Source organism: Aspergillus puulaauensis, chromosome 5, assembly GCF_016861865.1.
Source record: "Aspergillus puulaauensis MK2 DNA, chromosome 5, nearly complete sequence".
Taxonomy (NCBI): domain Eukaryota; kingdom Fungi; phylum Ascomycota; class Eurotiomycetes; order Eurotiales; family Aspergillaceae; genus Aspergillus; species Aspergillus puulaauensis.
In genome coordinates, this window is record NC_054861.1 from 2,030,964 (window position 1) to 2,057,638 (window position 26,675).

The 26,675-nt window shown below is 51.0% G+C and overlaps 12 protein-coding genes across 12 annotated transcripts; 6 read left to right on the forward strand and 6 right to left on the reverse strand.

Moving 5' to 3' along the window:
- Window positions 1-384: 384 nt before the first annotated feature.
- niaD (nitrate reductase NiaD) lies at window positions 385-2,670 on the forward strand (the record flags this gene model as incomplete). Its single annotated transcript, XM_041705814.1, has 6 exons — window positions 385-462; window positions 527-762; window positions 817-873; window positions 940-1,040; window positions 1,089-1,712; window positions 1,766-2,670. 6 exons carry the CDS (start codon window positions 385-387, stop codon window positions 2,668-2,670), a joined length of 2,001 nt encoding a protein of 666 aa, XP_041558263.1.
- Window positions 2,671-2,891: 221 nt separating this feature from the next.
- Window positions 2,892-5,801, reverse strand: APUU_50781A (tubulin gamma complex associated family protein; the record flags this gene model as incomplete). The annotated part of the gene is made up of 2 exons (XM_041705815.1): window positions 2,892-5,629; window positions 5,681-5,801. The coding sequence occupies 2 exons, from the start codon at window positions 5,799-5,801 to the stop codon at window positions 2,892-2,894; spliced, it is 2,859 nt and encodes a 952-aa protein (XP_041558264.1).
- A 224-nt stretch (window positions 5,802-6,025) lies between these two features.
- APUU_50782S (uncharacterized protein) lies at window positions 6,026-7,087 on the forward strand (the record flags this gene model as incomplete). The annotated part of the gene is made up of 4 exons (XM_041705816.1): window positions 6,026-6,203; window positions 6,281-6,426; window positions 6,493-6,682; window positions 6,756-7,087. The coding sequence occupies 4 exons, from the start codon at window positions 6,026-6,028 to the stop codon at window positions 7,085-7,087; spliced, it is 846 nt and encodes a 281-aa protein (XP_041558265.1).
- Window positions 7,088-7,391: 304 nt separating this feature from the next.
- On the reverse strand, window positions 7,392-8,945 carry IDH2 (isocitrate dehydrogenase (NAD(+)) IDH2; the record flags this gene model as incomplete). The annotated part of the gene is made up of 6 exons (XM_041705819.1): window positions 7,392-7,463; window positions 7,528-8,247; window positions 8,298-8,420; window positions 8,482-8,568; window positions 8,727-8,792; window positions 8,856-8,945. The coding sequence occupies 6 exons, from the start codon at window positions 8,943-8,945 to the stop codon at window positions 7,392-7,394; spliced, it is 1,158 nt and encodes a 385-aa protein (XP_041558266.1).
- Window positions 8,946-9,387: 442 nt separating this feature from the next.
- On the forward strand, window positions 9,388-12,531 carry APUU_50784S (exocyst subunit SEC5; the record flags this gene model as incomplete). Its single annotated transcript, XM_041705820.1, has 2 exons — window positions 9,388-11,748; window positions 11,800-12,531. 2 exons carry the CDS (start codon window positions 9,388-9,390, stop codon window positions 12,529-12,531), a joined length of 3,093 nt encoding a protein of 1,030 aa, XP_041558267.1.
- A 210-nt stretch (window positions 12,532-12,741) lies between these two features.
- APUU_50785A (uncharacterized protein) lies at window positions 12,742-13,441 on the reverse strand (the record flags this gene model as incomplete). The annotated part of the gene is made up of 2 exons (XM_041705821.1): window positions 12,742-13,226; window positions 13,309-13,441. 2 exons carry the CDS (start codon window positions 13,439-13,441, stop codon window positions 12,742-12,744), a joined length of 618 nt encoding a protein of 205 aa, XP_041558268.1.
- Window positions 13,442-14,791: 1,350 nt separating this feature from the next.
- On the forward strand, window positions 14,792-17,110 carry APUU_50786S (uncharacterized protein; the record flags this gene model as incomplete). The annotated part of the gene is made up of 2 exons (XM_041705822.1): window positions 14,792-15,067; window positions 15,182-17,110. The coding sequence occupies 2 exons, from the start codon at window positions 14,792-14,794 to the stop codon at window positions 17,108-17,110; spliced, it is 2,205 nt and encodes a 734-aa protein (XP_041558269.1).
- Window positions 17,111-18,435: 1,325 nt separating this feature from the next.
- capA (adenylate cyclase-binding protein) lies at window positions 18,436-20,255 on the reverse strand (the record flags this gene model as incomplete). The annotated part of the gene is made up of 4 exons (XM_041705823.1): window positions 18,436-19,420; window positions 19,481-19,782; window positions 19,843-20,092; window positions 20,209-20,255. The coding sequence occupies 4 exons, from the start codon at window positions 20,253-20,255 to the stop codon at window positions 18,436-18,438; spliced, it is 1,584 nt and encodes a 527-aa protein (XP_041558270.1).
- Window positions 20,256-20,704: 449 nt separating this feature from the next.
- APUU_50788S (ribokinase family protein) lies at window positions 20,705-22,008 on the forward strand (the record flags this gene model as incomplete). Its single annotated transcript, XM_041705824.1, has 3 exons — window positions 20,705-20,783; window positions 20,842-21,102; window positions 21,155-22,008. 3 exons carry the CDS (start codon window positions 20,705-20,707, stop codon window positions 22,006-22,008), a joined length of 1,194 nt encoding a protein of 397 aa, XP_041558271.1.
- A 108-nt stretch (window positions 22,009-22,116) lies between these two features.
- Window positions 22,117-22,620, reverse strand: APUU_50789A (uncharacterized protein; the record flags this gene model as incomplete). Its single annotated transcript, XM_041705825.1, has 3 exons — window positions 22,117-22,174; window positions 22,248-22,430; window positions 22,493-22,620. 3 exons carry the CDS (start codon window positions 22,618-22,620, stop codon window positions 22,117-22,119), a joined length of 369 nt encoding a protein of 122 aa, XP_041558272.1.
- A 220-nt stretch (window positions 22,621-22,840) lies between these two features.
- Window positions 22,841-24,055, forward strand: APUU_50790S (mitochondrial 54S ribosomal protein mL44; the record flags this gene model as incomplete). Its single annotated transcript, XM_041705826.1, has 1 exon — window positions 22,841-24,055. The coding sequence occupies one exon, from the start codon at window positions 22,841-22,843 to the stop codon at window positions 24,053-24,055; it is 1,215 nt and encodes a 404-aa protein (XP_041558273.1).
- Window positions 24,056-24,624: 569 nt separating this feature from the next.
- APUU_50791A (basic secretory family protein) lies at window positions 24,625-25,569 on the reverse strand (the record flags this gene model as incomplete). The annotated part of the gene is made up of 1 exon (XM_041705827.1): window positions 24,625-25,569. One exon carries the CDS (start codon window positions 25,567-25,569, stop codon window positions 24,625-24,627), a length of 945 nt encoding a protein of 314 aa, XP_041558274.1.
- Between the last annotated feature and the right edge of the window lie 1,106 nt (window positions 25,570-26,675).

Genomic DNA, 26,675 nt, shown 5'->3' on the forward strand with positions numbered 1-26,675 from the left:
CCGAGGCAAGCTGCATTTGCATAGCGTCTAACTCACACCATATAGGCTTTTTAACATCTCCCGAACTATTTTACGTACGAAATCACGGACCAGCACCTCATGTTCGAGATGAAGACATTCCCACATGGGAAATTAGCATCGAAGGGTCTGTCCCCTCTCACATCCTCTAGAATTGTAGGATGTCTCTCTAACAACTGCTTCAGGCTAGTCGAGAACCCAATCACCCTGACCTTCAAGCAAGTCTTGCAAAACTACGACCAGATTACTGCACCCATAACTCTAGTATGTGCCGGCAACAGAAGAAAAGAGCAAAATACCGTCCGAAAGTCGAAAGGTTTCTCTTGGGGCCCGGCTGGCTTGTCAACTGCACTCTTCACCGGGCCCATGATGGCGGATATAATCAAGAGTGCTAAGCCTCTACGCAAGGCGAAGTATATCTGTATGGAGGGTGCTGATAAACTGGTATGCTTTATTCGAACAATATAACCCCTGGGAAGCGGTCGACTTACTAACAAATTATGCACAGCCAAACGGTTACTATGGAACATCCGTCAAACTGAACTGGGTCATAGATCGCAATAGGGGAATTATGCTCGCGCACAAGATGAACGGTGAAGATTTGAGACCAGATCACGGCCGTCCATTGAGAGCCGTGGTACCCGGCCAGATTGGAGGACGCAGTGTCAAGTGGTTGAAGAAACTCATAGTCACTGATGCCCCTAGTGATAACTGGTACCATATCTACGACAACCGGGTCCTACCGTAAGCCTTACACCGCATGGACTGCTATCCTATCCCTCGTTAATATCCTAATAGGACCATGGTCACACCCGATATGTCGTCCGAAGACCCTTCATGGTGGCGCGATGACCGGTATGCCATTTATGATCTAAATGTTAACTCTGCTGCCGCATTCCCTCAACACAAGGAAGTCCTTAGCCTCGCCACTGCGAGACCCATCTACACGGCAAAAGGTTACGCCTACGCTGGTGGCGGGCGAAGAATCACCCGTGTCGAAATATCTCTGGATAAGGGAAAATGTACGCTCTCTTATATCTGTTAATGCATCTGATTCTAATACATCCCAGCATGGCGCCTAGCAAACATAGAGTACGCAGAAGACAAATACCGTGACTTCGAGGGCACACTCTATGGCGGCCGAGTCGACATGTCCTGGCGAGAAACCTGCTTCTGCTGGTCCTTCTGGTCCCTCGACATCCCTGTCCCCGATCTTGAAAACAGCGATGCTCTCCTCGTACGAGCCATGGATGAGGCACTCAGTCTCCAGCCAAAGGACATGTATTGGTCCGTCCTGGGTATGATGAACAACCCTTGGTTCCGTGTCTCAATCACAAAAGAGAATGGAAAACTGCTCTTTGAACATCCGACCGACCCTACCGGTCCGGGAGGGTGGATGGAGCGGATAAAGAAAGCTGGTGGTGACCTGCTAAACGGAAATTGGGGCGAGAGACAAGAAGGCGAGGAGCCTGTTGAGCCTGAGCCCGTGGTGGAGGTCAACATGAAGAAGGAGGGCGTGAACAGAATGATCAATCTTGAGGAATTCAAGAGTAGCTCAACAGACGAATGTCCCTGGTTTGTCGTTAATGGCGAGGTATATGACGGCACGGCCTTTCTTGAAGGACATCCCGGCGGAGCCCAAAGTATCATATCAGCAGCAGGAACAGATGTTTCTGAGGAGTTCATGGAAATCCGTAAGTCATCAATGTCCCTCCCTAAAGAGCCCAGCCACTAAAACCCGCACCAGACAGCGAAACTGCCAAAAAGATGATGCTGGACTACCACATCGGCACCCTCGACAAGGTCTCCCTCGCAGCTCTCCAAAAGGGCGACGCCGACAACAACAACACCGACACCACACCGCGGGACACTTTCCTAACCCCCAAATCCTGGACGAACGCCACTCTAACCAAGAAGACGACCGTATCCTGGGACACCCGCATTTTCACTTTCTCCCTCGAACACGAATCCCAGCTCCTCGGCCTCCCAACAGGCCAACACCTGATGATCAAAACCCCCGATCCCAAGGCCCCATCAAGCAGCATAATCCGCTCATACACACCCATTTCAGAAACAAACCAGCTCGGCACCGTCGACATCCTAATAAAAATCTACTTCGACAGTCCTACCGTCCCAGGTGGGAAATTGACAACCGCACTCGAGCAGCTGCCCCTCGGCTCCGTGATCGAGTGTAAGGGGCCGACAGGACGGTTCGAGTACCTGGGCTCTGGAAAGGTCCTTGTCAGCGGTAAAGAGCGGGCTGTACGTGAGTTCGTGATGATCTGTGGTGGAACGGGCATTACGCCTGTTTTCCAGGTTCTTAGGGCTGTTATGCAGGATGAGCAGGATGACACGCGGTGCGTCTTGCTTGATGGGAATCGGCTGGAAGAGGATATTCTTCTTCGTGAGGAGCTGGATGGGTATGAGGCTGAGGGTGGAGAGAAGTGTAAGATTGTGCATACGTTGACTAAGGGTTCAGATAGCTGGAGGGGGAGGAGGGGCCGTATAGACGAGAAGTTGATTAGAGAGTATGCAGGGACCCCGGATGAACGGACGATGGTTTTGGTTTGTGGGCCTGGTCCCATGGAGAAGGCTTCCAAGGAGATCCTCCTGTCGTTGGGGTGGAAGGAGTCGAACCTCCATTACTTTTAGATGTGGTCATTTTGATTTGTGTTTGGGCGTAAAACCGGTTTCGTGTTTTTTTTTTGGGTTTTGGTTTAGGTATTGGCTATGGTATATACACGACTATGGATTGTTTCAATAGAGCTGCAAATTACAGGATTCATCAAGCTGCAATCACGCATCCACTGATCGGTTCAGGTTCCTCGTAAGACTGACGACCCTAAGCCGCGTCAAAGTTTCCATGGTTTTGATTAGTAGTACCTCTTCATGTCTAACCGCACCAGGAGATGGTCAAACACGTTCGTAGGACCTTCTCTCGACGCAAATGCCATTCCGGATCTGCTTCTGCCCAATGACTTAGATGGCGCAGCCGCCCTTGCACCGTCAAGACCGCGAAGATACCCGACAAAAGCGGACGTTTGTTTTCTAAACAAGGCATATAAGCGTTTGATGACGGCCTCGCTTTCATGCCGCACTCCGTGCATTCCATCCATTCGCGACAGCGGAGCAAATTTGAGAATTGTGTCAAATATGCCATCTAGCAGTTTGGCAACTTCGGCGTGCCGTTTGCTCAGGAAAAGCGCGAATATCATCTGATCTAGGGTGTCTTCGTGAGATGCCCTAAGCCTGGGGATGGAATGGGCTGCTTCGATGGTACCATCGATATTGCCCCTATCTAGACAGGATTCGATTTTAGATAGTGTTTCCTGGAATCGCCGCCATGTGGATCCAATGCCAAGCTGGAAACAATAGTCACTGAGGGCTAGTACGAAATGTTGGCAATCTATCCGGAACCTTTGTAGTATGTTTCGAGTATCTCCCGAGAGTGAATCCCTCGCTGTCGAGTCCCGAATGATTCCCTTGACAACTGAGACCATCCGAAGGAGTCGTAGTAATTGTTTGAAGAGATAATCGTACTTTTTGAGAGAGCGTGGAGTGATGATGGCGTCTAAAACGTTCGACGGTTTGTACTGTAGACGAAGAAAATCCAATGCTTCAATGGCGTTAGGGTTCTTGCACTTGGCTATCTCTGCTTCTGTCAACTCGCGGATAGAGAAACTCAGTCCGCCAGGGAGTTCCTTCTCTTTCTCAAATTCTGGATTCCCAGAGCCGTCTGCATACTTGCCATTATAACATTCATTGAGAACGCCCATCAGTACCAAGCGCAGCTCTGAGCTTGCTGGAGGCCAGGTATCACGACTTCCCAGGCGTAAACCTGTGTGAACACCGCTCCGTACGACTCCAGTTTTTCGTTCGCCACTTTCCATTTCAGGATCGAAGAGCGAATGGGAAAGACGAGATGTAAAATATCCGTCGCCCAGAAGCTGGAAACGCCACTGTAAAGTCAAATGATCTCTCAACTTGTGTTCCTTGAAAAGAAGGTGTAGACAAGAAAAATCGATTAGTAAAGCCTGCGAGGAGAGCAGGGGCGCAAGAGAAAGATAGAGCGAGGATGTTACTTCAGGTGCGAAGTTCGTCTCGAGGCCAGAACGTTGCTCCTCAGCAAGATATTCGCTTTCGGCTAGCAAGTGGCCGAATTTTTCCCTCTTCATGGTGCCATCGTCCGGAAGCAAACCAGTCACATTTCGAGCATTATCGATGTCAAATAGGTCAAAGGCATCAGGAGGTTCTATAGGTTCGGCATTATCGGGTATCTTTAAATTTGATTTGTGTTGAGATGGCCCCTCTCGGTTATACTTGAGGACTTCCGCTCGTAGTCTAGATTCGTAGTCACGAGCCTTGGTTTGTATTCTTTCCAGCTCAGCCCAAGTGCCAGCACAACCAAGGTTCGGGGTATCAACGACGCATGTTCCATCATTCACGAGAGGGTGGTTGGGATGGGACCGTTTGAGCAAACGAAGACTGCGTCCGCTCTCATAAATTAAGTGCGCTTGATCCGGAGGGACGAAAGAAGGCATCTGATCTGGAAGATACAGATAGTCAAATCTTTCCTGGAATTGAATTTTCCCCCTGTCGTCATGCTTCTCGAGAAAAACAAAGCTCCTACCACTGGTCAAAAGCTCCATCGACGAGGATGTTTCTGGACGAAAACCGATCCATGATTCGACGTAAGTCAGCCACGGCCCTACAACTTTGAAGACAATCTCTCGGAAAAGCCCCTCCATCTGGCCATAGATGTGTGAATAATGGGCTGCCAGTTTGAATATAGAGGATATGATCCGAGCCTCCGACCCGGCCTTTTCCACCGCATCCATCATGTTTGCCAGAGCCCCGACCAATTCGCTACATCTCTGAAACAGCGCTCTGATCTGGAGGACTGAGCTGATGTGCTTGGAGCAACCAAGTAATTGCTTTTCCAGTGTGTAAGTTATCACGGATGCGGAAGTAGAGAACGCCGACATCGCAGACGGCTCCGCCGCATTAGTCGGAACCCTCTTGATGAAAGCGCGCACTCGTTGCATGTTATTTCCGCATTGTATTATCTCGTCTGTTACGCCGCCGAGGGCGAGAGGGCTAACTCCGGAGATCCGGAGATTCCTAACAGTTCTCTCGAACTTCTTTTGTCGTTCGTTGTACCGAAAGAGCATAGAGCTCCATCCTAACCCAAGCCGAAACAGGGATTGAAAGAAGACATCATTACGGGCGATACGTCTTGTTTTGACGATATCTTCGTTCTTGCTTTGTTGTTCAATTGCAGCGTCGAACCCTTTTGCTCCAGACTCACTGAAGTATGCCGAACGAGGTTCGATAAACTGACGATTATGATATTTCTCCCATGATCTTGGAACTTTGTTGGTATTTGTCGCTAAATCGACATTCTCAAGTCTCCAAAAGTCCTCAAGATCGTCGTCAAAATCCTGTCCGCTGATGCTAGCTTCATGTTGACCATCGCTCGACGTATCCGTTATCGACTCCGCAAACACACTCGGCTCAAAAAGGTCGGCTCCGAATACGTCTAATTCGTGCAGTTTCGATCCATCTTTGTCAAACACATCCAACGGGCTCTTGAAAACGCCCTCCGAGAGGTCTGTTTGAAAGTAAGAGTTAAGTTCCAGATAAACCGAGAGGTACCACATACCGGGGAGATTCTCGTTCCAAGGTAGAGGCTCTAGCGGCTGGAGTGACTCCAAAGTGAATTTCGAAAGCCGCCAGAGCCCATCGCTGGAGAAAGGATTCGAGACGTAACCTTCATGGTCCATTGTCACCGACTCATATCGAGTCACAATAAGATAATTCAACACAATCGCTGCTGTTGCTACCCGGTTCCTTATCAATATTCAGGACGCGTGGGGATCGCGCGCCGCTAAGGTCGAACTTAAACCTCACCGCCTTCGCTCGGGAACCCGAGCATCTCGCGCCGTCAAATCGATTATCGGATTAATTACGTCGTTTACTGGTTGGGCTTTGTTTGCTATCATTCACAATGCCTCCGAGAAAGAAACCTAAGCTCAACACCCAGGCGGAGAATCCGCACTCTCCTGCCAACACTCCAGCTGAAGGCGCTGCCCAGGGTACCCCAAGCTATGACCTAGTTGCGGATCCTTGGACCGATGAGCAAGAGACGGCGTTGCTCAAGGGAATCATCAAATGGAAGCCTGTTGGTTCGTCTCGCCCATCCTGTTGCTGGCAGTTTGCTGTGGAATATAAAGAATCGCCTGCTAATGCGACAATCAACCAGGCATGCACAAGCATTTCCGAATGGTCGCAATATCAGAGTTCATGAAGAGTCAAGGTTATGCGCCTTCACATGCCGAGCACACACGGATACCGGGGATCTGGCAGAAGCTAGGGACGTTGTATAATTTACCAGCGCTCGATGAAAGGGTATGTGGATATACTAAACGCAACTCATTACGGCTCCAGCCCCGCTCACACTCGGTTGAATGACAGGAAGACTCGCTTGTAACGGAAGTTTCGGACGACGCCGAAGGAAAGGAAGTGTATTGTCCATTCGAACTTCCCGAGGACGAATATGGCGATATGATGTTCGAGCGAAGATTGGCAATGGAAGGATCGCAATCCCCTGCGCCTAGTGGCCAGGCTGAATCGCGTAGAGGGAGCACTGTAGCTGACACAGACGGTTCGTCTTCATATTTTGATCTAATACTTTCTTCGTCGTCAATAAATGTGAGGCTGACTGTCCGTTGGATTAGAACCGCGCTCATCGCCGGCCCCTCCACGAGGCCGAAAACCGGGCCGTGGCCGCCCTCCTGGACGGGGAACACGATCTTCACGCCTCCATGTAGCAGTCGAGACCCGCCAGCAAAGCTCCGAAGAGGAAGAGGAAGAAGCAGAATCTGAGGAGGAGCACGGAGAGAGCGAAGAAGAGGAGAGTGATGGCGCAAAGGAAGAAAGCGAGGACGATGGAGATGGCGACGCGGGCAGCTCGCCAACGGGCCGGAGTACGCGAGCCCGGACAACTCAATCCAAACGGGGGAGAAGGGGAGGGGGCGTTGCAAGAAGAGGTCGTCGGCGTGGAAATTGATTTGCTTTTGCGGCTGGTGTCTTTTCGAATGCGATGCACATATTGATACCTCGGAAATCAGGGTACGGGCGTTAGTGCGGGTTCACCTTGTTATATTATCCAGCGATGTATGATTACTGAATGAAGTGTCTCCAAGAATGGTGCAAGGATGTAATACGTGCTACAGAACCTAGAAGCTGTTGAACAATCCTTGGAAATCTAGATACATTTCAATACGTATAGTAGATCACTATATTTAGTCTAATTCATTCATGGGGCTAAAAGGAAACAAGAGGGATATAGTACAGGGAATGGACTGAATCCCTTACAGGCGCTTGATGATGGCATCAGCATACTCGTGGGTCTTAGCCTTACCACCCAAGTCACCAGTGAGAGCCTATTGGTAAGACATGTTAGCATTTGACAAGATTGAAAAAAAAATACAGGTTGGAGAATTTTACCTTGCCCTCAGCGAGGGTACCGAAGATCGCATTCTGGATGCGACCAGCGTGCTCGGTGAGACCCATGTGCTGCAGCATCATGATAGAGCTGAGAAGCAGAGCAGTGGGGTTGGCAAGACCCTTGCCAGCAATGTCGGGGGCGGAACCGTGGACAGCCTCGAAGATTGAGCACTCGTCACCAATGTTACCGGAGGGGGTCAGACCGAGACCACCGATCAGACCGGCGCACATGTCGGAAAGAATGTCACCGTACAGGTTGGGCATGACGAGGACCTTGTCGTTGTAAGGAGTAGGGTCGGTCGTGATCTTCAAGCAAGAGTTGTCCAGCAGCTCAGCATCGAATTCGACGTCGGGGAAGTCCTTGGCGACTTCACGGGCAGTGTTCAAGAAAAGACCGTCGGACATCTTCATGATGGTAGCCTTGTGCACGACACTGACCTTCTTCTTGTTGATAGAACGAGCGTACTGGAAGGCGAAGCGCAGGACGCGCTCAGAAGCCTCCCGGGTGATGAGCTTGATGCTCTGGACGACACCATCGACAACAACGTGCTCAATGCCAGAGTATTCACCCTCGGTGTTCTCACGGATCAGCACGGTATCAACGTTGTCGTAGGGGGTCTTGTAGCCAGCGACCGAGCGGCAGGGACGCAGGTTGGCGAAAAGGTTGAAGGTACGACGAAGGGTAAGGTTCAGAGAAACGTGGCCCTTTCCAACGGGAGTCTGAGACTGTTTTAGCAATGCGCATTGCGATAGACGTAGGTATCACATACGGCAAGGGGACCCTTGAGCGCGACGTAGTTCTTGCGGACACTCTCAATGGCAGCATCGGGAATGGCGGTCTTGCCATCCTTCAAGATGGGGGTGACATCGACGGACTCCCACTTGACCGGTGCCTGCGAACGGTTTAGTATAAGAATATCGCAGCTAATATTCCGGCGGCAGGGGGCGCGTTACATTTGCGGCGGAGAAGATGTCCTTGACGGACTGCGAGATCTCGGGGCCGATACCATCACCCTCGATCAAGGTGACCATGTACTTTCCCTAAAATGGCGATCAATCATGTTAGAAGCGAAACAAATAAAAATGTCCTCAGACCAAAACATTTCTCAAAATAACGTCAATTTGAGAAACTGCCGATATTCGGACCAATGGAGGGAACTGCAAAAAAAAAGCAAAGAGCTTCGAAATAGTGAACGTACATCAGAGTCCTTCTGTCCCTTGAACTTAGCGACACGCTCGTCGGCAGCAGCGGAATAGCAGCGGAGCTAAACAATAGTCAGTGGGCTACAAATATTTGACCTCATTACGAGGGTAGGGCGCTGCATTACCTGCAGACGAGGAGCTGCGAGGCTCGGAGCCACACGTGTTGTTCGCAGGCATTGGCGGGCGGGGTTGACGAGGTTCCTTGTAGCAAACATTGTGACGATACCCCAGAATCAGCGACAAGCTAGGGAGCTGGAAAAAAGAAGGATTGGATGGGAGAGGAGAGCGAGAAGGAGAGGAGAGGAAGGCGGCGGATGAACCGTGTGCGGGAAGAGAGAGACTGATTGAAGTTTCGATCGGGACCGCCCAAGCCGATCCGACCGGGATGGGACTTGGAGGCCGTGTCTGGTCCACTTGGAGTCTTGGGTCTCATCAGATAAGTCTCCCCGAGCGAAACGCGCCAGCTCGCTCTTACGCCCTCTTATTCCCCTTCTTGACTAGGCCCAGATCAATCCTGCTGTCGACTTGCTTCTCCACACTCCCGTCGTCCGTCGTCACTTTCCGCTCCCTCGTGCTTTACCTGCATGCGCCTCCGCCGTTGGCCGTTTATCTCGCATCCCGGTCCCCTTGGTGGAGCTCAGACCCGCGCTCGCCAGGATGACTGACGCCGACGTCGCCCACTTCTACAATCTACCATCGGCATATCCAGAGGAATGGCCCGCGGAGCTGGACGATGAAGATGAGGAGGAAGAGGCGACTCTCCAGCACCGCGGTTCGAGGTCCAGTTATCATGTCCTCGACCGGAGCAACAGTCGGACTGGCCCGAGTCCGGGATCGTTAAAGGGAAACAGTGGTCGGGAGAATCTTGTCAAGGTTGACGAGTCTGACCCGTTAGGCTCGACGAACAGTGTTCTCAATTCCCTGAAGAAGCGAGGTTTAGCGGTCACTGATGATAGCCGACTACGGAACCGCTTCCTCCTCTCCTCAACGGGGTTCTCCCCCGCACTCTTTCTATCGCAGGTCCATTCAGACGCATCGATTAAAACCCTAGTTGAAGGTCTCAATTTCCTTTCTCAATCTATCGACCAGAAGTCGGCCTCGCTGAAAGTCCTTGTCGAAGCAAACTTCGAGAGGTTTGTCCGGGCCAAGGCAACGATCGACAGTGTATACACGGAGATGAGGCACCAAGGAAGGGAACAGGACTTGACGGCTCATCGCAGGTCGGCGAGTCACTTGCGGAGCATTTCCGGTGCCAAACATGGCATCCCACCCTTAGACGCGGATTGGAAAAAGAACGCGTTGCTGAAGGAGAGCGACTACGGTGTGAAGGGTATTAGAGTGCCTCTAACGGAAGCGTCTGTGAAGGCGGAGGAAGTTTGGGGTCCAGCATTGAGCGGACGCGAGAGAGAAGAAATGCTGAAGGCCGTCGTTGAGAGTATGGAGAGGCACCGAGAGGTGTACGATATCGGCGGGCTTCTCTCAAAATCTATCAAGCAGAGAGACTATGAATCTGTCTTCGAACAATATCGCAAGGCGAGGGCTCTTACTCAAGATGCAAGGGTCATTGCCGATGCCGCCACGAGGGAGAGTCGAGCATTGACAGACGAAGAAACTCATGTTATCTTAGCATTGGGTAGGATGTGGATTGATGTCGATCAACAAATCCAAGGGTTCAAGGGCGACCTTTGGAGGCGCCTCAATGAGGCTCCGAGCACATCAACAAGAATCACAACCTCCGGCCCGGTGGAGGAATACATGGAGTTGATTGGCGCCCTGTTGGAACTAGGTGTGGACGACAACCCTATCTGGGTGTGGCTTCTTAGTCGTTATGACTACCTAAGGGCGAAGACGAAAGCTTTCTGTGATCGCGGCAAAGTCGAGATAGAAATTCTTAGACGTCGTCTCGCTAGCGGGCCAGAGCCAACACCTCAGGAAGTGGCTTCATATTTGCGCAAAGCTCCCCAGGACGACTCAACGGAGCCATCACCACTTCCGGACTCCGATCAAGTGATAGAGCTTTGGGAATGTGTCCATACATATCTGAACAGATTGTTATCATCACATGGAGGCATCCTTGGCGAGGTTTTGGACTTCTGGGAAGTTGCCCAAGCATTCATCGACGGTAACAAACAAAAACTTCTTCCAGTAGGATTTGAAGGAGAAAGCCGGAAACACCACAAATTTGCCTCGAGCGATATTAGAGATCTACAGAAAGGCCTTATTGAGCTAGTTAGTCTAGTTCGAGAAGGCGTCCTCTCGTTGTTCGCCGAAGCACCGGTGGAGGATGTCTCTCTTCTCATGTCCCCAGTATCACCACCGAGCCCTAGCAGTCCAATAAGTCTGGGGGTGACACCGACTGAGTCGCGCTTCAAACTCGACCCAAAGAACATGCCCTTCCCCTCTCCCAAACGCGGTGAGCTATGGGAGGACTACGCTTTCTGGCCGCCCTTTTCGAACTCTCTCAGCGGAATCAATTATCTGGGTCAATTCCTTGTTATAATTGGAACTGCGGCAGGTGAGATGGCGACTCTAGAACCGGTCGCAAGCAGCAATAGCACTCGCGAACTACTCAGAGGACTTGTAAGTGTCATAAGGGAACGCGCTGTGCGCATCGCTTGTTCAGCATGGGAGAGGGATGCGGAAGTCTGTAGGATGTTGGAAGATTGGACGCGGGACCCAAAACGAAGAGATCTGACAAAAATGCCGGTACTATTTATCAATTTCCAGAATGCTATATTCACTGGACTACAAAAGGTCCTGTTCATGTCCGAGGCAATGGCGAAACCGGGAGCTGTCGCCGTGGTCTCACAACCATCGACAAAACTACTCCAAATGGTTCGTCGGGAGTTCATAATCAGCATCGAGAAGGCACTTGGTGGTCTTGTTGAGACAGCAGAACATCTGACCACTCAGGAAGAGAATGACGAATGGTCCGTGCCGGAATCTACAGCAACTCACAGAAAGAACGATGGGTCATCAGCGCTTCTTGCGGCAGACGCTGTCGATTCTCAAAATAGGGTAAGTCACTTTTGATCCCTTCGAGTTAGAACGTGTTTAACCAACTTATAGAATGTCCGAATCCTCCTCACGCTCTCAAATATAAAGGCGCTTCAAGCAGACCTTGTTCCACAGCTTGTCGCCAACTTCGAGACTTCATTCTCAGTGACGCTAGCAGATGAAGCCAAGATAATCCGGCAGTTCCTTGATCAGGTTGACCAACGGTTATTCCGGTCCTACACAGAGCCTACAATCAACAGCCTGAAGAACATCATCATGGAAGGCGTCACATCCCCAACTTGGGAACCCTCGACATCCCGCCCCGAGCAAGTGCGGCCGTATGTCTACAATGCAATGCTAATACTTGTACTTGTCCACACGGAAATTTCAACAACCATCCCCTCCACATCATCTTCTACAGCCAGCCGATCAGCCGCTGCTGGGCACTCGCCACTGCTATCGATCGTCCTCACACACCTGTTAACACAAGTATCCAAATCCCTCATGAGCGCTTTCAACTCACGGCCTTCGTATTCCCTAAATTCGCTAATACAAGCTACTCTCGACACGGAGTTCATCGCACAGACGATGTCGCAGTATTCTTCCGAGGAGGCTTCCGCCATACAAAGTCAGATCTACGTGGAATTAGATCGTCGGACCACCCACGAAGCGAGGGCTCGCCTTCAATCTGAGCTAGGAGAAATGAGGGGTATCCTGAAGAGACTAAGAGAGAAGACCAAGGGCGAGTTTGCTTGCTTTAGAAAGCCAAGAAGTGGTAATTCACAGAAACCTACTTCTGCCTGAGTTACCAGCTCCTCTCGGTTAAGAAATTATACTATATATCCATATATTAGCTTCGTCATGACTCTTAAATGTTCAGTTCCTTGGGCTAAATAGAAAAGCACCATCCGTCTATTCAAATTATGCGTAAAAAAGTAAAACAAAACAATAACCATCATACATCGGGTATCATCATGCTTGCAAGAAATCACTTTTTTGTCCAGCCTTCTGCATCTACGCAGACTCGCCAACCATCCTCTGAACCCGACTGAGCAAAACATGGCTCTCTCTCCCTAATCTCCTCTTCCCATGCTGATCCGGCCGCTTCGCCCGCACCATAGCCTCTCTATCCTTCGCCCTAAACTCGCGTTGCTCTCTCCTCTTCTCGGCCGCCTGCCTCCTCTTTTCCGCAATCTCCATCTCCTTCGCAAAAGCCGATGGCTTCGGTTTTCGATTTTTCCGTCCTCCTGGTCCTCCTCTCCCTTCTACATGCTCAGGCGCCGGTTCGCCGGAATCCACCATCGCCTGTCGATCCGGGTGAAGTTCCAAGCTTGCAGCCTCTGGAACCTGCTCTTTGCCATCCTGATCCTTATTTCCTTCCTCTTCTCGATGGAGATAGAATTGCTTCGGCTGGGGCGCGGCGAGTTCAGCGGCTTTTACTTTGGCATACTCCTTCTTGACCTTGGCTTTTTGGATCAGGTCGGCTTTGATTTTTTCGGCTAGCGAGAAGACAATGTTAGTTATCTGTTGTTTTTATGTGTGATAATCGGTCTGGTATGCAGTCCGTTATAGAATGAGTACCTTTGCGACGATAGGTGCCGTCGGGTAGGTTTGCAGGACCGACGGAGAAGCCCTTGCGCTTCTTGTTGGCCGTGGCGTCGGTTTGGGATTTTTTGCTAGAGGGCTTGTTTTCGAGAGGGCGTTTGGGTGGCATTTTGAGAGAGATTCCGTGGATTATTTGAAGTGCGAGTCTGGGGGAAGATTTTAATCGGGTGTTTGCTGGGTATGCTCTTTAAGAACTTTGGAAAATCTTCGATAAGACGGCGCCAGCAATCAGTGGGACTTCCTGTTTTGGTCTAGCTTGGTTCTCGCCCGTTACCACCCAGTGCCGCGGGACCATGGGAACATTCCAAATGAAGCATTAAGAGCATGAGTTGTACCCCTCAGATAAGGATGGGTTTTTTACGGATTTCTCTACAGACTGGGTCTGTGTGACCATTTGGGATGGGCTTGTCCCTGGGGACCGAAGCAGAAACATTCAAGTACTGCGGTCAGGATGACGAGGGCTGCCTATTGAAATATATGTTTTAGCTAGACAATCAGCATTATGCCTGGAAAGGTTACACAATCCGATCAGGGCAGGGCATCATTAAACTAGTGAACTCAGTCTCAAGAGACCGCTTTCTGAGAAGCTGAACCGGAAAGTTCGTCTCAACATGACCATGAAGGTACTCCGTACCATTTCCCGAATGGCAAGGTACTCGAGTCAACTGACCAGATCCACCACGCCTACGACGCTGACTTACCCACGTTGTAAGAGGGGTTTGAGTCTCCAGTTACAACTTACGACCCAAAATTGGACAGCAGGAAACCTGGTATTAATTGCGCTAGGAGCAGAAGGTACGGAGCACGCATTGGGCCATTTGCTGTTATCCGCTAAACCGCCGTACAAATGAGGTGTCACCAGCCCAACCGTACCCAAATATATAGTCACAACGACAATTAGCGTTAAAGCATCATTGGTCTGTCGGTTGGAGACTTGGATAATTAGTGTGTGAAAACCGTATAGTAAATCGACAATTAATTCTAGGGATGACACAAGAATGATGAATGACGAGATTTGGGCCGTTTCTCAGCGGCCGCGCATGAGCTCTATATCGGGAACGTGAGGGATGCGGGTGGGGAAAGTGATGACTCCCATGTCCAAAGTCGAAACCCGCGCTCCTCCGTCCTCTTATTTCATTCATCCTCCTCAGCACACCTTTTTGTCCCCGGTGGACAAGGATACTGACCTCTTTGCATTCTGAGCTTCCGGACTTGACTACCGCCGGCATTACGAGTGCGCCTTCGACATCCCTTATCGGCCCTCGTCGCATTTCTTTATCAATAGTCTTTATCCACACCGATACTTGCCGCCACCGCTGAGTACATTACTTCAATCACTCCACGCACCCATCGCTCCCTCAGACAACTGCTCAGACTATACCATTCTACTTCGAAACTTTTCTGTTGCGATGGTTGCGTCCTCTATAGGCCACACTTGCCTCCCGATACCCCGGTGACAATGCCTATCTTTCAAGACCCCGATAGTCGGCAGTTCTACGATCTCTGGTCTGATGACCAGCAAAGGACCCAAAACGAGCGCCGATACCATCCCAGCTGGTTAAATTACCATGAAACTGAGAGAAATATTGGTTCATCCCATCACACGGACAAAAATTATTACGAGCACCGCTCAAGAAATCCAAGCCCGGCCGCACGGCTTCATGCGCATGATCGAGAGGAGTTGATACATTACATCAAAACTGCAGAAAGTCCAAAATGGCCGCAGTACTGCTCGGTACTTTTACCTGGAAGATCTCTCCCCTTATGCCTGTGTTTTCCACTCCACCGCCTTGGTCGTTTCACACCATATTCGTGCTTGTCGATATGCTAACAATCATAACCTTCATAGATAGGAGACTCTGGGGCAGATCACAACTTGATACGTACCCCGGAAAAGCCTTCAAGGATGAACGAACAATCTTTTGGAAGCGATATACCTGAGGATTTCCCAGACCGCTCCCCAGACCTTGCATCTCCGGCTGAAATTGAACGTCCGCGCTCCGCGCTCCATTCCGGCGACTTTCGAGAGGGTACACCGCAACAGGAGCAGCAGCAACAAATACCGCAATCACCAACACCTGACCGGAGTACCAACATTGGTCTCCCTTTCTTCTCCTCTTCTCCTACCACGCCGTGGTTTGCTCCGTCTTTTCCGTCACGAACGCAGACCGCCCCGCTACAAGCTCTTGAAGCCCAAGTATCCGAGGCAAACCGCTCACCGGCGCCATCTCTTGGATCATTTTCGTCTAGCTATGTCCTCAAGACGCCGACTAGCCCTCTGGTTTACCAGGCAAACAATACCGACTTGGATTTCTCTCCTCGGACTGACTCCGAGAATCCAATAGTTCTATTCGACAAGGCTAACCGACGACGGACGCTTCCACCAGACACTTTTCGAGACCTACAGGCACAATCCGGAGCTAATCACCCGATAACATGGGACTCGTTATCCAATGGCTCGCGCAACCCCCGCCGGTCGTTGGCTTCGTCATATAGTCTTCAACTGGCTTCGTCCGTTCAAGGACATTCGCCGAGGCCTAGAAGACCATCACTTTCTTCCGAAGTGTCTTACAGGACTCACGCCCCAATGGTTGGATCGTACGAAGAGTCAATCCTCCGCGGAAGAATGTCAACCTGTCCGTCGAAACCCTTGGATTTCACTGCTCAAATTGGTGTTTTGGGCAAAAGCAAAAGCAAAGCTGGCCTCAAATGTCCACCACACGTTACCGTTCCGTTTCCAGCTGTTTTTTACAGTTACCCAACCTCCGGAAATGGACGCACGATCTCTGATGACAGCCCTAGCCCGTATGTTGGGACGATTGACCTTGAGAACTCGTTACCGAGAGATACATCAAGCAATAATCGGCGGCGCAGACGCCCCCAGAGCCCTGTGGACAACTTCAACAGTCATCGCACCGAGGATGTTATGCAGACCAAGCACAACGACCAGGAAACTCTACGCAGAATAGAAAAGAGAAACAGAAGGACAGAGTCCCCCAAATCTCCTTCTGGTGGCTGTTACCGGATTCCAGAGCAAGGCCAATTGCAGGTCATGATAAAGAACCCGAACAAGACCGCCGTAAAACTATTCCTTGTTCCATATGACCTGAGTGATATGGAACCTGGAACCAAAACGTTCATTCGACAAAGAAGCTATTCGGCTGGTCCAATTCTTGACATGCCCTTGTCTGCCCGGTCAAATTACGGCACTGATCGCCCCGAGGCATCCTTGTCGAACTCCGACGACCCAAAGGACAAGCCCGTTCTGAGGTATCTAATTCATCTAAATATCTGTTGTCCATCTAGAGGCCGTTATTATCTCCACTCCAGTATCCGTGTTGTATTCGCCAACCGCGTACCTGATGGCAAGGAGAAGCTCAGAAACGAAATTCAGCATCCCGAACCTCGCTATTCGCCTTATAAATCATCCCGTGAATCTAACCCGCTACGGGTAAACTCAAGACTGAGCGCCGACAAAGGACCACGGGGGTCCTCCCCTCGCCCTCCAAACTTCCGCGCAACTGATGAGCGCCCACCGCACCCTTTCCGACCTATTCCATCAATTCGAAGTGAAATTGTCCCACTAGGTAGCCCGGCACCGTCTGAAATGCAGCCTCCTGAAGAGCTTTATAGCAAACTTAACAAAGGAGATACGGGATACGGTGGCTATCAACTAGGCTCTACTGGAAGTCCCGAAGGAGAAAGTCTGCTAGCCAGAAAGCTTCGCGGCCTTGACGTTCACAATCCAGTCAGGTTTCCTGAAGGGCGTGGGTTGTAACCGGATACAAAAAGGGAAGCCACACTAGACCCTCGTTTCCTAGGAGCGGATATCATCCCACCTCCAAAAGGGTGCTGCTTGCTACTTGCTACGTGTCTGCCCACCTACCTTCCTTATATATAAGTTATCTCTGAACACGGCCATTAGATCACAACAACTAGCGTCTGCCGGAATGACGCAGAACTCTCGAAGATGCAGGCCCATCTTCCACTTTCCCTACAACAATATGAGCAGCGCTCACTTTCGCCAGGCGCAGAATACAACGCATACTCATTCCTTGATTTTACAATATACCCATCTTGCGCAATCTGAGGCTTGGAGCGGGCTCTCTCTCAACTCACTTTTTTTCCGTTTGTCTTTTAAGGCTACTGCAAGCCTCGGAGTCTGGGAGTTATAGAGTATGAATCACTCATCATTCTTATCACTCATTTTTTGTCTTGCCTGGCACTGTTGGCGAACCGATTGGATGTACTTAACAGAGTTTTTACATAAAATACTATTACTTTGGATCCCTACTACGTACTATTTCCTTGGCCGAACGTAGTTTAGTTTCCTGGTGTCTGGAACGTGCTGTGGCCCGGGGCCAGAACCCATACCTCCTGGGCTCCCGGGGCAGGGTCCCGTAGCTTAGAGTGTTAGGCTTCCCGGGGATGGGCCTCGCCTAGCCTTAGGGTCCCAGGGACCCCGTACTACATTCTTCTTCTTTTTTTTCTTTTTCACTTCGCCCCCTCGTTTTGAGATTCGCTGCTGACTGAAACCTGTGTTGCGAAATGGTGTTCTTAATAGACGGGCACTAACTAGTGAAATAACTACCAGAGTTCACCGATTCTAGATTCTTGACTGTACTTAGAGGTAAAGTACTTGGATGAACGGACAAATGGTGGCAAAGAACAAAGCAGTACAGGAGAGTACTAGGATTACTGACAAAGCTGGTGATAACTGTCCATCCATTTGCGTGCTCGCTCGCTCCGACTAGGGTGTTGGCCACCCCGGCCCGCAGGCAAGTTATGGGTGTACAAAAAGAGAAGGAGCATTAGAGCACCGGGCGGCCTAACAGCAACCTACCTAGGTACCTAATTACTCCATATACGTAGAGTATTCACAATATGGGACTACGACGACTCTAATCGGTATGAAATAAACCAAGATTGGTACTACGATTTTGTATATAGCATCTCCATCTGTCTATCTGCAGAGAGCGAGTGTTCTCGGAGTTCGTGAATGCTATCAAAACTGCTCAGCAAGAAGTTGATATCCAAGACGCCCGATCATTCTCTGGCCCTTTGCTACTTCCTAAATACATATATTGAGACACATTGACTTTCCTAACCCGCATGCTCGACAATCTCGTTGACCAGAACGCCATTCTTAACGGAGGTCTTTATCTGCTCTGGGACGGGACACTCCTTGGTATCCTCGTCCGTGCCTTCCTTGGGAGGAAGCATAATGTTTGTGGCCGTGCACTTGCTCGAAAAGATCTCGGTGTCCAGGCTCTGCGAGGATAGGTAGACGGTGGCGCCGTCAACCTGGTCCATGAGTAGGGTAGGAGCGACTCCATCAATCTGAAGGGCAAACTTGGTGCACTTGACGACGTCGATGCTGCTGACAAGGGAATCGACGATGATGGAGAGGCCGTGGCAGTTGTCAATGGCAATTGCGTTGGCCTTGCTAGATACCTTAAGTATCGTTTTGTTGCACCGAGAGATGAGGATGGAATGGTTCTGCCTAGCAGGGATTTCGACAACCTCGCCGGGGTTGTCGAAGTTTTCGATGAACCATTTCGTACCCTCGAGATCCTTGCGGGGAGGCTTCCGGCTCCGCATGTTCTCTGGCTTGGGCTTTTTGCTGGGGGCAGGGGACTTGGAACGGGTGCTAGAATTAGGGCTCTCAGGAACAGTTGAGTTAGCTCGGAGATTCGGGTTCTTATGTGTCATCTCGGACTTGTCGACTTTGCGGAGACCTTGCGTGACAGCGTCACCTTGATTCAGCTGGGCGAAGACTGCAGTCATGTCCGACGAGGAACCCGCGTCCTGTTCGGGGATCATGGGGGGAGGAGGCGGCGGCGGCGGCGGAGGAGGTGGAGGCGCACCACCGGGGATGTTCAAAGTAGGCACTGGAGGCGGAGGGGGAGGCGCTGCGCCGCCAGCGCCAGGACCAGGGCTGCCTTTGACCTGCTTAAGAGCCTCCAGCGCATCAATCCCGTCCTTCTCGTTCCACGTTAGGCCTTTAGGGTAGTAATTGCGGAGGTAGGCGGAAAGCGACTTGAAGATTTGGTAGTACGCTTGGATGTAGTCATAATGGGTACGATCCCTGCAAGTGCGTTAGCATCTGTCGTGCGACCTGACTTCCGATTCCAATCTAAGAACGTACTTCTCCTTGTATTCCTTCAGCACCTTGTTACCATAGTATTGAATTCCTCCAAGCATTTCATCAACGAAATCGGCAGGCTTAGGCGCAAAAAACCAACCCAGAGCAACAATACCTTCGGCAATGGCACTCAGGTGGTCGATAAGAGGCGAAGCCCTGTTGGACTCCCGGATGTTGTTGATTGCGTCAGAGGCAGTGTGAAGCTCAGTCATAAGCTCGGGCGGTTGAATTTCTGGCTTCTTCGCCTTGGCCGAAACGTAGAGGTAGGTGCGCTCCGCCTTGAAGGCTTGGAGGACAGCGTTGGCCTATGAGATAGATGAGTGGGCAGCCGATTTTGCCAACTTCTCGAGCTTTAGGTAACCTACCTGCTCCGCGACGAGCCCTCCGATCTTATTTCCTAGTTCAACAAAGTTCCCAACATCCTTGGCGATCAACGTGTCGAAGTCTTCAATCTGAGGCGGAAGAGAGGTAGATACAGGTTCCGGGGCAGCGGTTGGTGCAGGCCGTTCAGAAGGTTGTGAGTCCAAAACTGCTGCGCCTTCGGGTGCCTTTTGGGCGGCAGGGTCATCTATAGACATTGCCATATCCTCCAGGCGGGAGGTTGCGGCTTCGAGCCTGAAAATGGATGTATACCATTAGTCTCGGAAAGGCGACAAGAACTGGACGGAAACATCGCAGCCCAGAAAGTAATTTGTGATGCGACAAGTAAATAAGGGAGAATGGCTATTTACCGCTTAATGAGGGTGGTCAAATTGTGCATATGGCTGGTCGCTGCCATCTTGTCAGATTCTCGGAGCAGCAAGGACGCCGCAGGCAATGGAGCTTGAATAGATGAGACGAGAGATAGGGAGGCTCTGTCGAGACACTTGGAAAGGGTTATCCAGGCGCTCGGAGAGATAGCAGTTAAAAAAGCAGCGTTGGAGGGAGGAGAGAGCAAATGGAGAAGCCTGCTAAAGGTAGCAGCGATTAATTGAAGGTCAAGTTGTTGCCAACTGACGATGCGCATCTGCCTCCTGAGCTGCCTGAGAAGTGTGGGTCTTACGGTACAATACGGCTTGATGTACGGCATAACCCCGAAACGGCCCGGTCTTGATGACGTTTAACGTATCAAACGGTAATATTTGCATTGTTCGGCCTTAAAGATAACCAGATAGACAAAACCCCCCACCAGACAAAGCCTCCAACTTAACTCACTGCTCTTAGATAATTCGACTTTGTTCGCCCAACATGCCCGGCGAAGGTAGTGCTGCAGATGGTATCGTGAGGTACGATACCGACTTCTGTACTCTGGGCATGTTTATTCTTGGTATGCGATCGAGCTGCTAGCAACCACTATGCATCGCTTGCTCACCTCTGAATTGCAGATGATATCGATTTCGGGGGAACTCAACCGAACGTAAAGAATGTCCTCGGAGGTGCGGCTTCTTTTGCCGTCATTGGAGCCCGTCTTGCCGCTGGGAAAGAGCACTCGCGATCCGTCAGTTGGATTGTTGACGTTGGCTCTGATTTTCCATCAGATGTTCTAGACGTGATCAAAGCGTGGGATACAGACTGTGTGATTAGGACTGACTCCGGGAGATTGACCACGAGAGCATGGAACGGTTACGGGCCCAATGAAGAACGAGGTTAGTTTCCAAGCCGTCCGCGAGGCGCCGGCGTGATATTAACCAGGCATAGCTTTTCAATACTTGACTCCTAAATTACGGTTGGAGCCGTATATGCTGTCGGACTCCCAGGTATCTTCAAAGACGTTCCACATGGTCTGTTCTTCCTCCCGTTGTATATCCATAGTACAGGATATTCTACGACGTCGGGAGGAGCTACAAAGCAAAGCGAAGATTCCTGATTCTGCCAGTGATAGACCCATTTTCGTATGGGAGCCTGTGCCTGATATGTGCACTCCTGAAGAGCTGCAAAAATTCTTAGAGGCCTGTCGTCAGGTCGATATTGTGAGCCCCAATGACCTAGAACTGGGGATGATGTTCGGGCAACCTTCTTGGAGCGAAGGAAGCGCGTCCGGGGAGGACCTCGTGAACCGAATCCTTGAATCAGGGGTTGGACCTCGAGGAGAAGGGCACTTAGTTATCAGGGCGGGAAAAGACGGCTGTTACTCTTATTCTAGGAACATGAAGCTCTGGCTGCCCGCGTATCATCAGCCTGGTGCCTCAGCAAGTCCTCCAGTTGTTGACCCAACAGGAGCTGGAAACTCCTTCTTAGGCGCTATGGCCCAGGGAATGGTGAGCGAGGGCAGACACCCCGCGAAAACCATTGATTCAGTTCTCGCGGGGTCCGCGTATTGGCGGGAAGCAATCGTGCCTTCCGGAAAGCACAAAATCCTAGTTGCCTTGATCCTTGCCACCGTGGCTGCAGGTTTTGTCGTTGAACAGATTGGGGTACCTCGCCAGTCTACGTCTCTCGAAGGGAAAGAACATTGGAACGGAACTGAATTCACGGAACGAGTCCGCCTGTACACACAGGGATTATATCGAACATTTGAAGAATCTCCCCAAAAGCACTTGCAGATCAACTGAACGATTGAGAACGCCCTTCTATTGTCGTACAGCCCACATAATTATAGAACATAGACCTTGCCATACCATATCATCCTCCTCAACTTTCTCTTCCGTCACCGGCACTCCTTATGAGTCATTCTTGGCGGTCTGCTGCCTCTCGTGTTCGATAATCTGCTTGCTCCAGCTGTAGACAATAGAAGCGGATCAGTATAATATTCAGGACAAAGCCGGGGAGCAACAGTGTAAGGATAACTGACTATCGGCTGGGGAAGAACCTGCCCGGCTCTGGCATCTTATCCCGGTGTTCGCGTTCCGCGCTAATGCTCCATACCGCAGCGACGATTCCGATCATGGCAGCACCGATAATAGCGGTATTCGCCCTCCAGTTTGCAGGTTGAGCGTACCAGCCTCCGGCGGGAGACCAGACTTCCTTGGGGTATCTGGCACCACATTCGTGAGAATTGAACGCATTGAAACTGGAAGAGATGGGCCATTGACTTACGGGATCTTTCCGCCTCCACCCATTGCGACAGACAGGTGGTTTCGTAGTTTGAAGGATGAAAGCTGACAATTCTGGTGGGTTTGATAGGTAATGCCTTCAACCACCCGCCCGGATGGACCGTCGTTCATGCACGTGATGTGAATATCCCAATACAGTTTAGCGTATAATTTGATCCTTCTCACACGACTTTCCACCGCCGAAGCCCAAGTTTTCAAGTGTCCAAAAAGTATAGCGGATCGCGCGGAGCCCCCTTCTTTACTCGCAACGCCTGACATCCCGGGTGTGGGTTGCTTCACTTCTTCAATTTCTCTTTATTGCCAACGCGATTTAAACCGCACAACCGCCCTGATGAAGAGGCTGCAGCTCCAACGATGGAGCACCTCGGCGCTATCGTCGCGCGCCAGAACTTGTGGCCGGTTACAGCCACAACTCTTCTCGAGCAAGCGGTTCCAGTCAACAGTTTCGGCACCTTTACAATCTACAAGTGAACAAATAGCCGGAGAACAATCGATTCTTTCTACTACTACTCGCAAACCGCCCACTATTCCGCAAAATAAACTTCCTTCACCAAGAGTCGTGGTCGCACGCCGGTCTGCAAAACTTGCAGCGCTCCATGCACGACTTTACCTTCCTTCGCGATTACCGCTCGAAACACTAGCACGATGCTTAGTTGATCCCTCCGCAGACCCGAATCCTCAGTTCAATAATGCATCACTCGCCGTCCTCGGCCACGACCTCCTGACCAATTATGCCTCCGAACACCTTATTTGCACATATCCACGACTACCCGTGACGGTTATCTGGGCGGCATTGTTTGCTTACGCCGGCCCTAAAACACTCACTGCGATGGCCAGAGAATGGGGTGTGGAAGCTGCCGCTGAACCCGGTGGTGAGGTAAACCCCGGCCTCCTCCAATTTACGAGAGTTCAGCCCGGGACCGATGTAAACGCAGAGCGTATTGTCGGCACGACACGAACCTACGAAGACCAGAAGCATTGGCGGAAATCGGTTTCTTCGAGCGTTGTCTACGATAATGAATTCGGGGATCCCGATACCGCAGGCGTACTACCTTCAGAATCACAAACACCACAGGAATCAAAAGGAGTAGCCCTTGAACACGCCAGCACTTCTTTCGTACGGGCGGTTATGGGCGCCGTCTATCTCCATGCTGGCAGAGCAGCTGCGAAGCGTTTCTTTGAACAGCACATTATCTCTCGACACCTCGACGTTTCCAGCCTGTTCAACTTCTCCGAGGCGACGCGTGACCTAGCCCGACTCTGTGCGCGTGAAAACTACGAGGCTCCCATCGCCAAGATTATCAGCGAAACCGGCCGCAGGAGCAGGCACCCCGTCTTCGTTGTTGGTATTTACTCCGGTAAAGATAAATTGGGCGAGGGCGCAGGCGCCAGCCTAGTCGAGGCTCGGACAAGGGCTGCCGTTGCTTCTCTTAAGGCGTGGTATCTTTACAGCCCGTTGGAAGTACGTGTACCGAGTTCAATGGAGGAAGAAGGCGCTGCCCCTTGGAAGCCGGTTTATGTGGATTTGGGTGAGGTTGTTGCATAGAATCCAAGCGGTAGAGAGCCGCTCTCCCCTTCTGCACGGTGTATTGTCTACAATTGATGTGGCAAGAGCCTGTGTGCAATATGTTTTACCAAATTATTAAAGATCGGACCTTGTACAGTATGGGAATTTATTATATTATTTTGGTGTTGTTTTTGCGTTTCCGTTACCCTTGGCTTCACTGTTACTTATTGTTTACAGTTGAAACAGTCGTTGGGACAAAGCCTAGCGGGGCAGTCTGTTCTAGAGATTTATGGTACATAGATAGATGTATTGAATCAACGCTTGCTAATACTTGTTTTGGTTACCCTATTCAAAATACAAGACGTACAGCCCCGTGGATCCTCCCTTCCTCTCAGCTGGAGTCGCCCACAGAAACGGACGTGTTATGGAGGTGGCAGGAGGAAGGTACGTCCAGGTCACGTAACTCCGGCGGCAGGATGGAGCTCTGATTGTCAGAAGGCTTAGATCACGGTCTCGTGGCGTTTCTTAAGCGTGGTTAGGATTTAGTGCTTGATGTAGTATGTAGTAGGTATATAGTAAGAATTAAGTATTAATTATACGGACTAGTTCTAGTTATCGGCCGGATTTATGAGCTCATCTTCCCAGTTCCCCTGGCCGTTGGGGCTATCTAACCAAATGCCATACTCGTCCCATAATTGATCGATCTCGGACCCATACAAAGCCCTCCAAAAGCCCTCTCCCTTGTGACCGCCCTGCTCCTGGGCCTCCTTCGACTTACCGTCTCCAACATATCCAACCCGGCACAACCGATCATTCAGCAGACCTACCGCCCCCCTCCCAACCCGAACATCCTCCAACCACGCCAAAAAGTACGCCGTATGCTGATACCCGGAGTCCCACTTCTCAGGCCTTTCCTTGGCACACGTCGGCCGACTCCAATGCGGCGGACTCAGTCCCGCTTTGAGACGCACAAAGTCCGCAACCCCCTCGATTAAACCACCCGGGGCACGAGGGGTACAGTCATCAGGCCTACCGTCAAGAGTAGCACGCGGGGCAGCGTATTGGTAGCAGTGGACGAGCTCATGGGTGAGCACGCCTACTATCTCGGCGAGGGGGTCGGCCTTGGTAGCACAGTGTTCGATGTACCCAAGGGAGACGTGGATTTCTTTGTGGTCGTTGTCAATGTCCTTGCCGGTTGTATAGGCGACACCGCCGACATCGCGTAGGAGGACTGTCACGGAGCGCGTCGGTGGGAGAGATGGTGTGAATGTTGGCGGATGCTTTCGTTTCGGGGCGGCAGCGGTGGCCTTATCGTGGGCGGAGGGGGTGTAGAGGTTCTTGATAATTGCGGCGAGGGCGGTTTCAAGTGTAGTTGTGAGGTCGGACACGGAGGTGAGGAAGAATAGGGCTGCAGGATGTCGGAGGTCGTGGATCTCAAGGCGGAACTTGGGTGCGGGGAGTTTGGGGGAGTGGGCTGAGTTGGGGGCAGTAAGTGGTTCTTTGGAGGGGTCAGAGGGAACGCCAATCTTGGGAATCGCTGAAGGTGTAGCCATCGTTTGTTTTCAAGTGTTAAATAAATGAGCTATGAACTGCTGCCGATGAGTGATGCGTCGATGGTGGGATGACTGGATCATGGATGTGGTGTTGAACGGAGACAGGCGGGGGATGCAGGGGCCACTGCAGAGTGTATGGAGTCCACCCGTCAGCAGCAACCTGATGTGCCTAGCGCACGGTTCAATTCCCCTCGATTGTAAGCATAGCGGATCCAGCAGCCTGTTAGGCGTGTTGAACTCTAACTTTGTTGGCCGCAGACTTTCGGGCAATGCAAGTCAAGTACCCTGGAACTGTGTTGGTTCTTTGGAGTGGCTGCACGTGAAATAGAATAAGTGCGCTCTGCCACGCTTCCAGAATTGAGTATATACAAAACACAAACACACTAGTTATTAGAGTTGTTCAGAGACCCAGGAGATAGTAACAACCTAAACAATTCAACTCTGAACCCCAGACACTGAGCGAGTACGTCGAGTCCTTAACCAACAAGCTAACGTCCCTGCACTAACGCCTGATATGAAGTGGGCCGCCCACTGGCCAATGCGCAATGTCCAATACTGTGGGGACTCAAGGTAAACAAACCGAGCCCGACCTGGCGTAGGTAACCAACCGGCCTGGAAAAAAGTGACTACACCTCATCAACAACTCAAACACAACACCACCACCATCCCCCTCCCACCACTCGAGTCGCTCGCTCCTTCCACAACACCGCCGCTTCTCACAACAACCTCGATTTACACGCCAAACCCTCCTCCGAATCCCCCATAACAGTCTGATCTGCAAGGAATTGACCAAAAGCGCTTATCGCCGCGTCTCTGTCGCTTATCGGAGATCGACTTATCGTCCCCCCCTCCGCTCTCCAAACTTGCGTTCTTCTGGACCTCATCTTCGGTCGCCGCCCACGTTCGACGCCGTCGCTCCTTCCTCACTGTGCCTACTTCCTCTTCGATGATACACTGAGTCGCGACTGCTATAGCTGCTCCGTTTACACTGGTATAAAATCCCCCTCCAGAGCCCCGTCCCTCTTCTCTTCTGCATTAAACCGCTCCGTAACCCTCTGCTCTATGCTCATTGATCACAACGATTACTGACCATGGATTCAAACTCT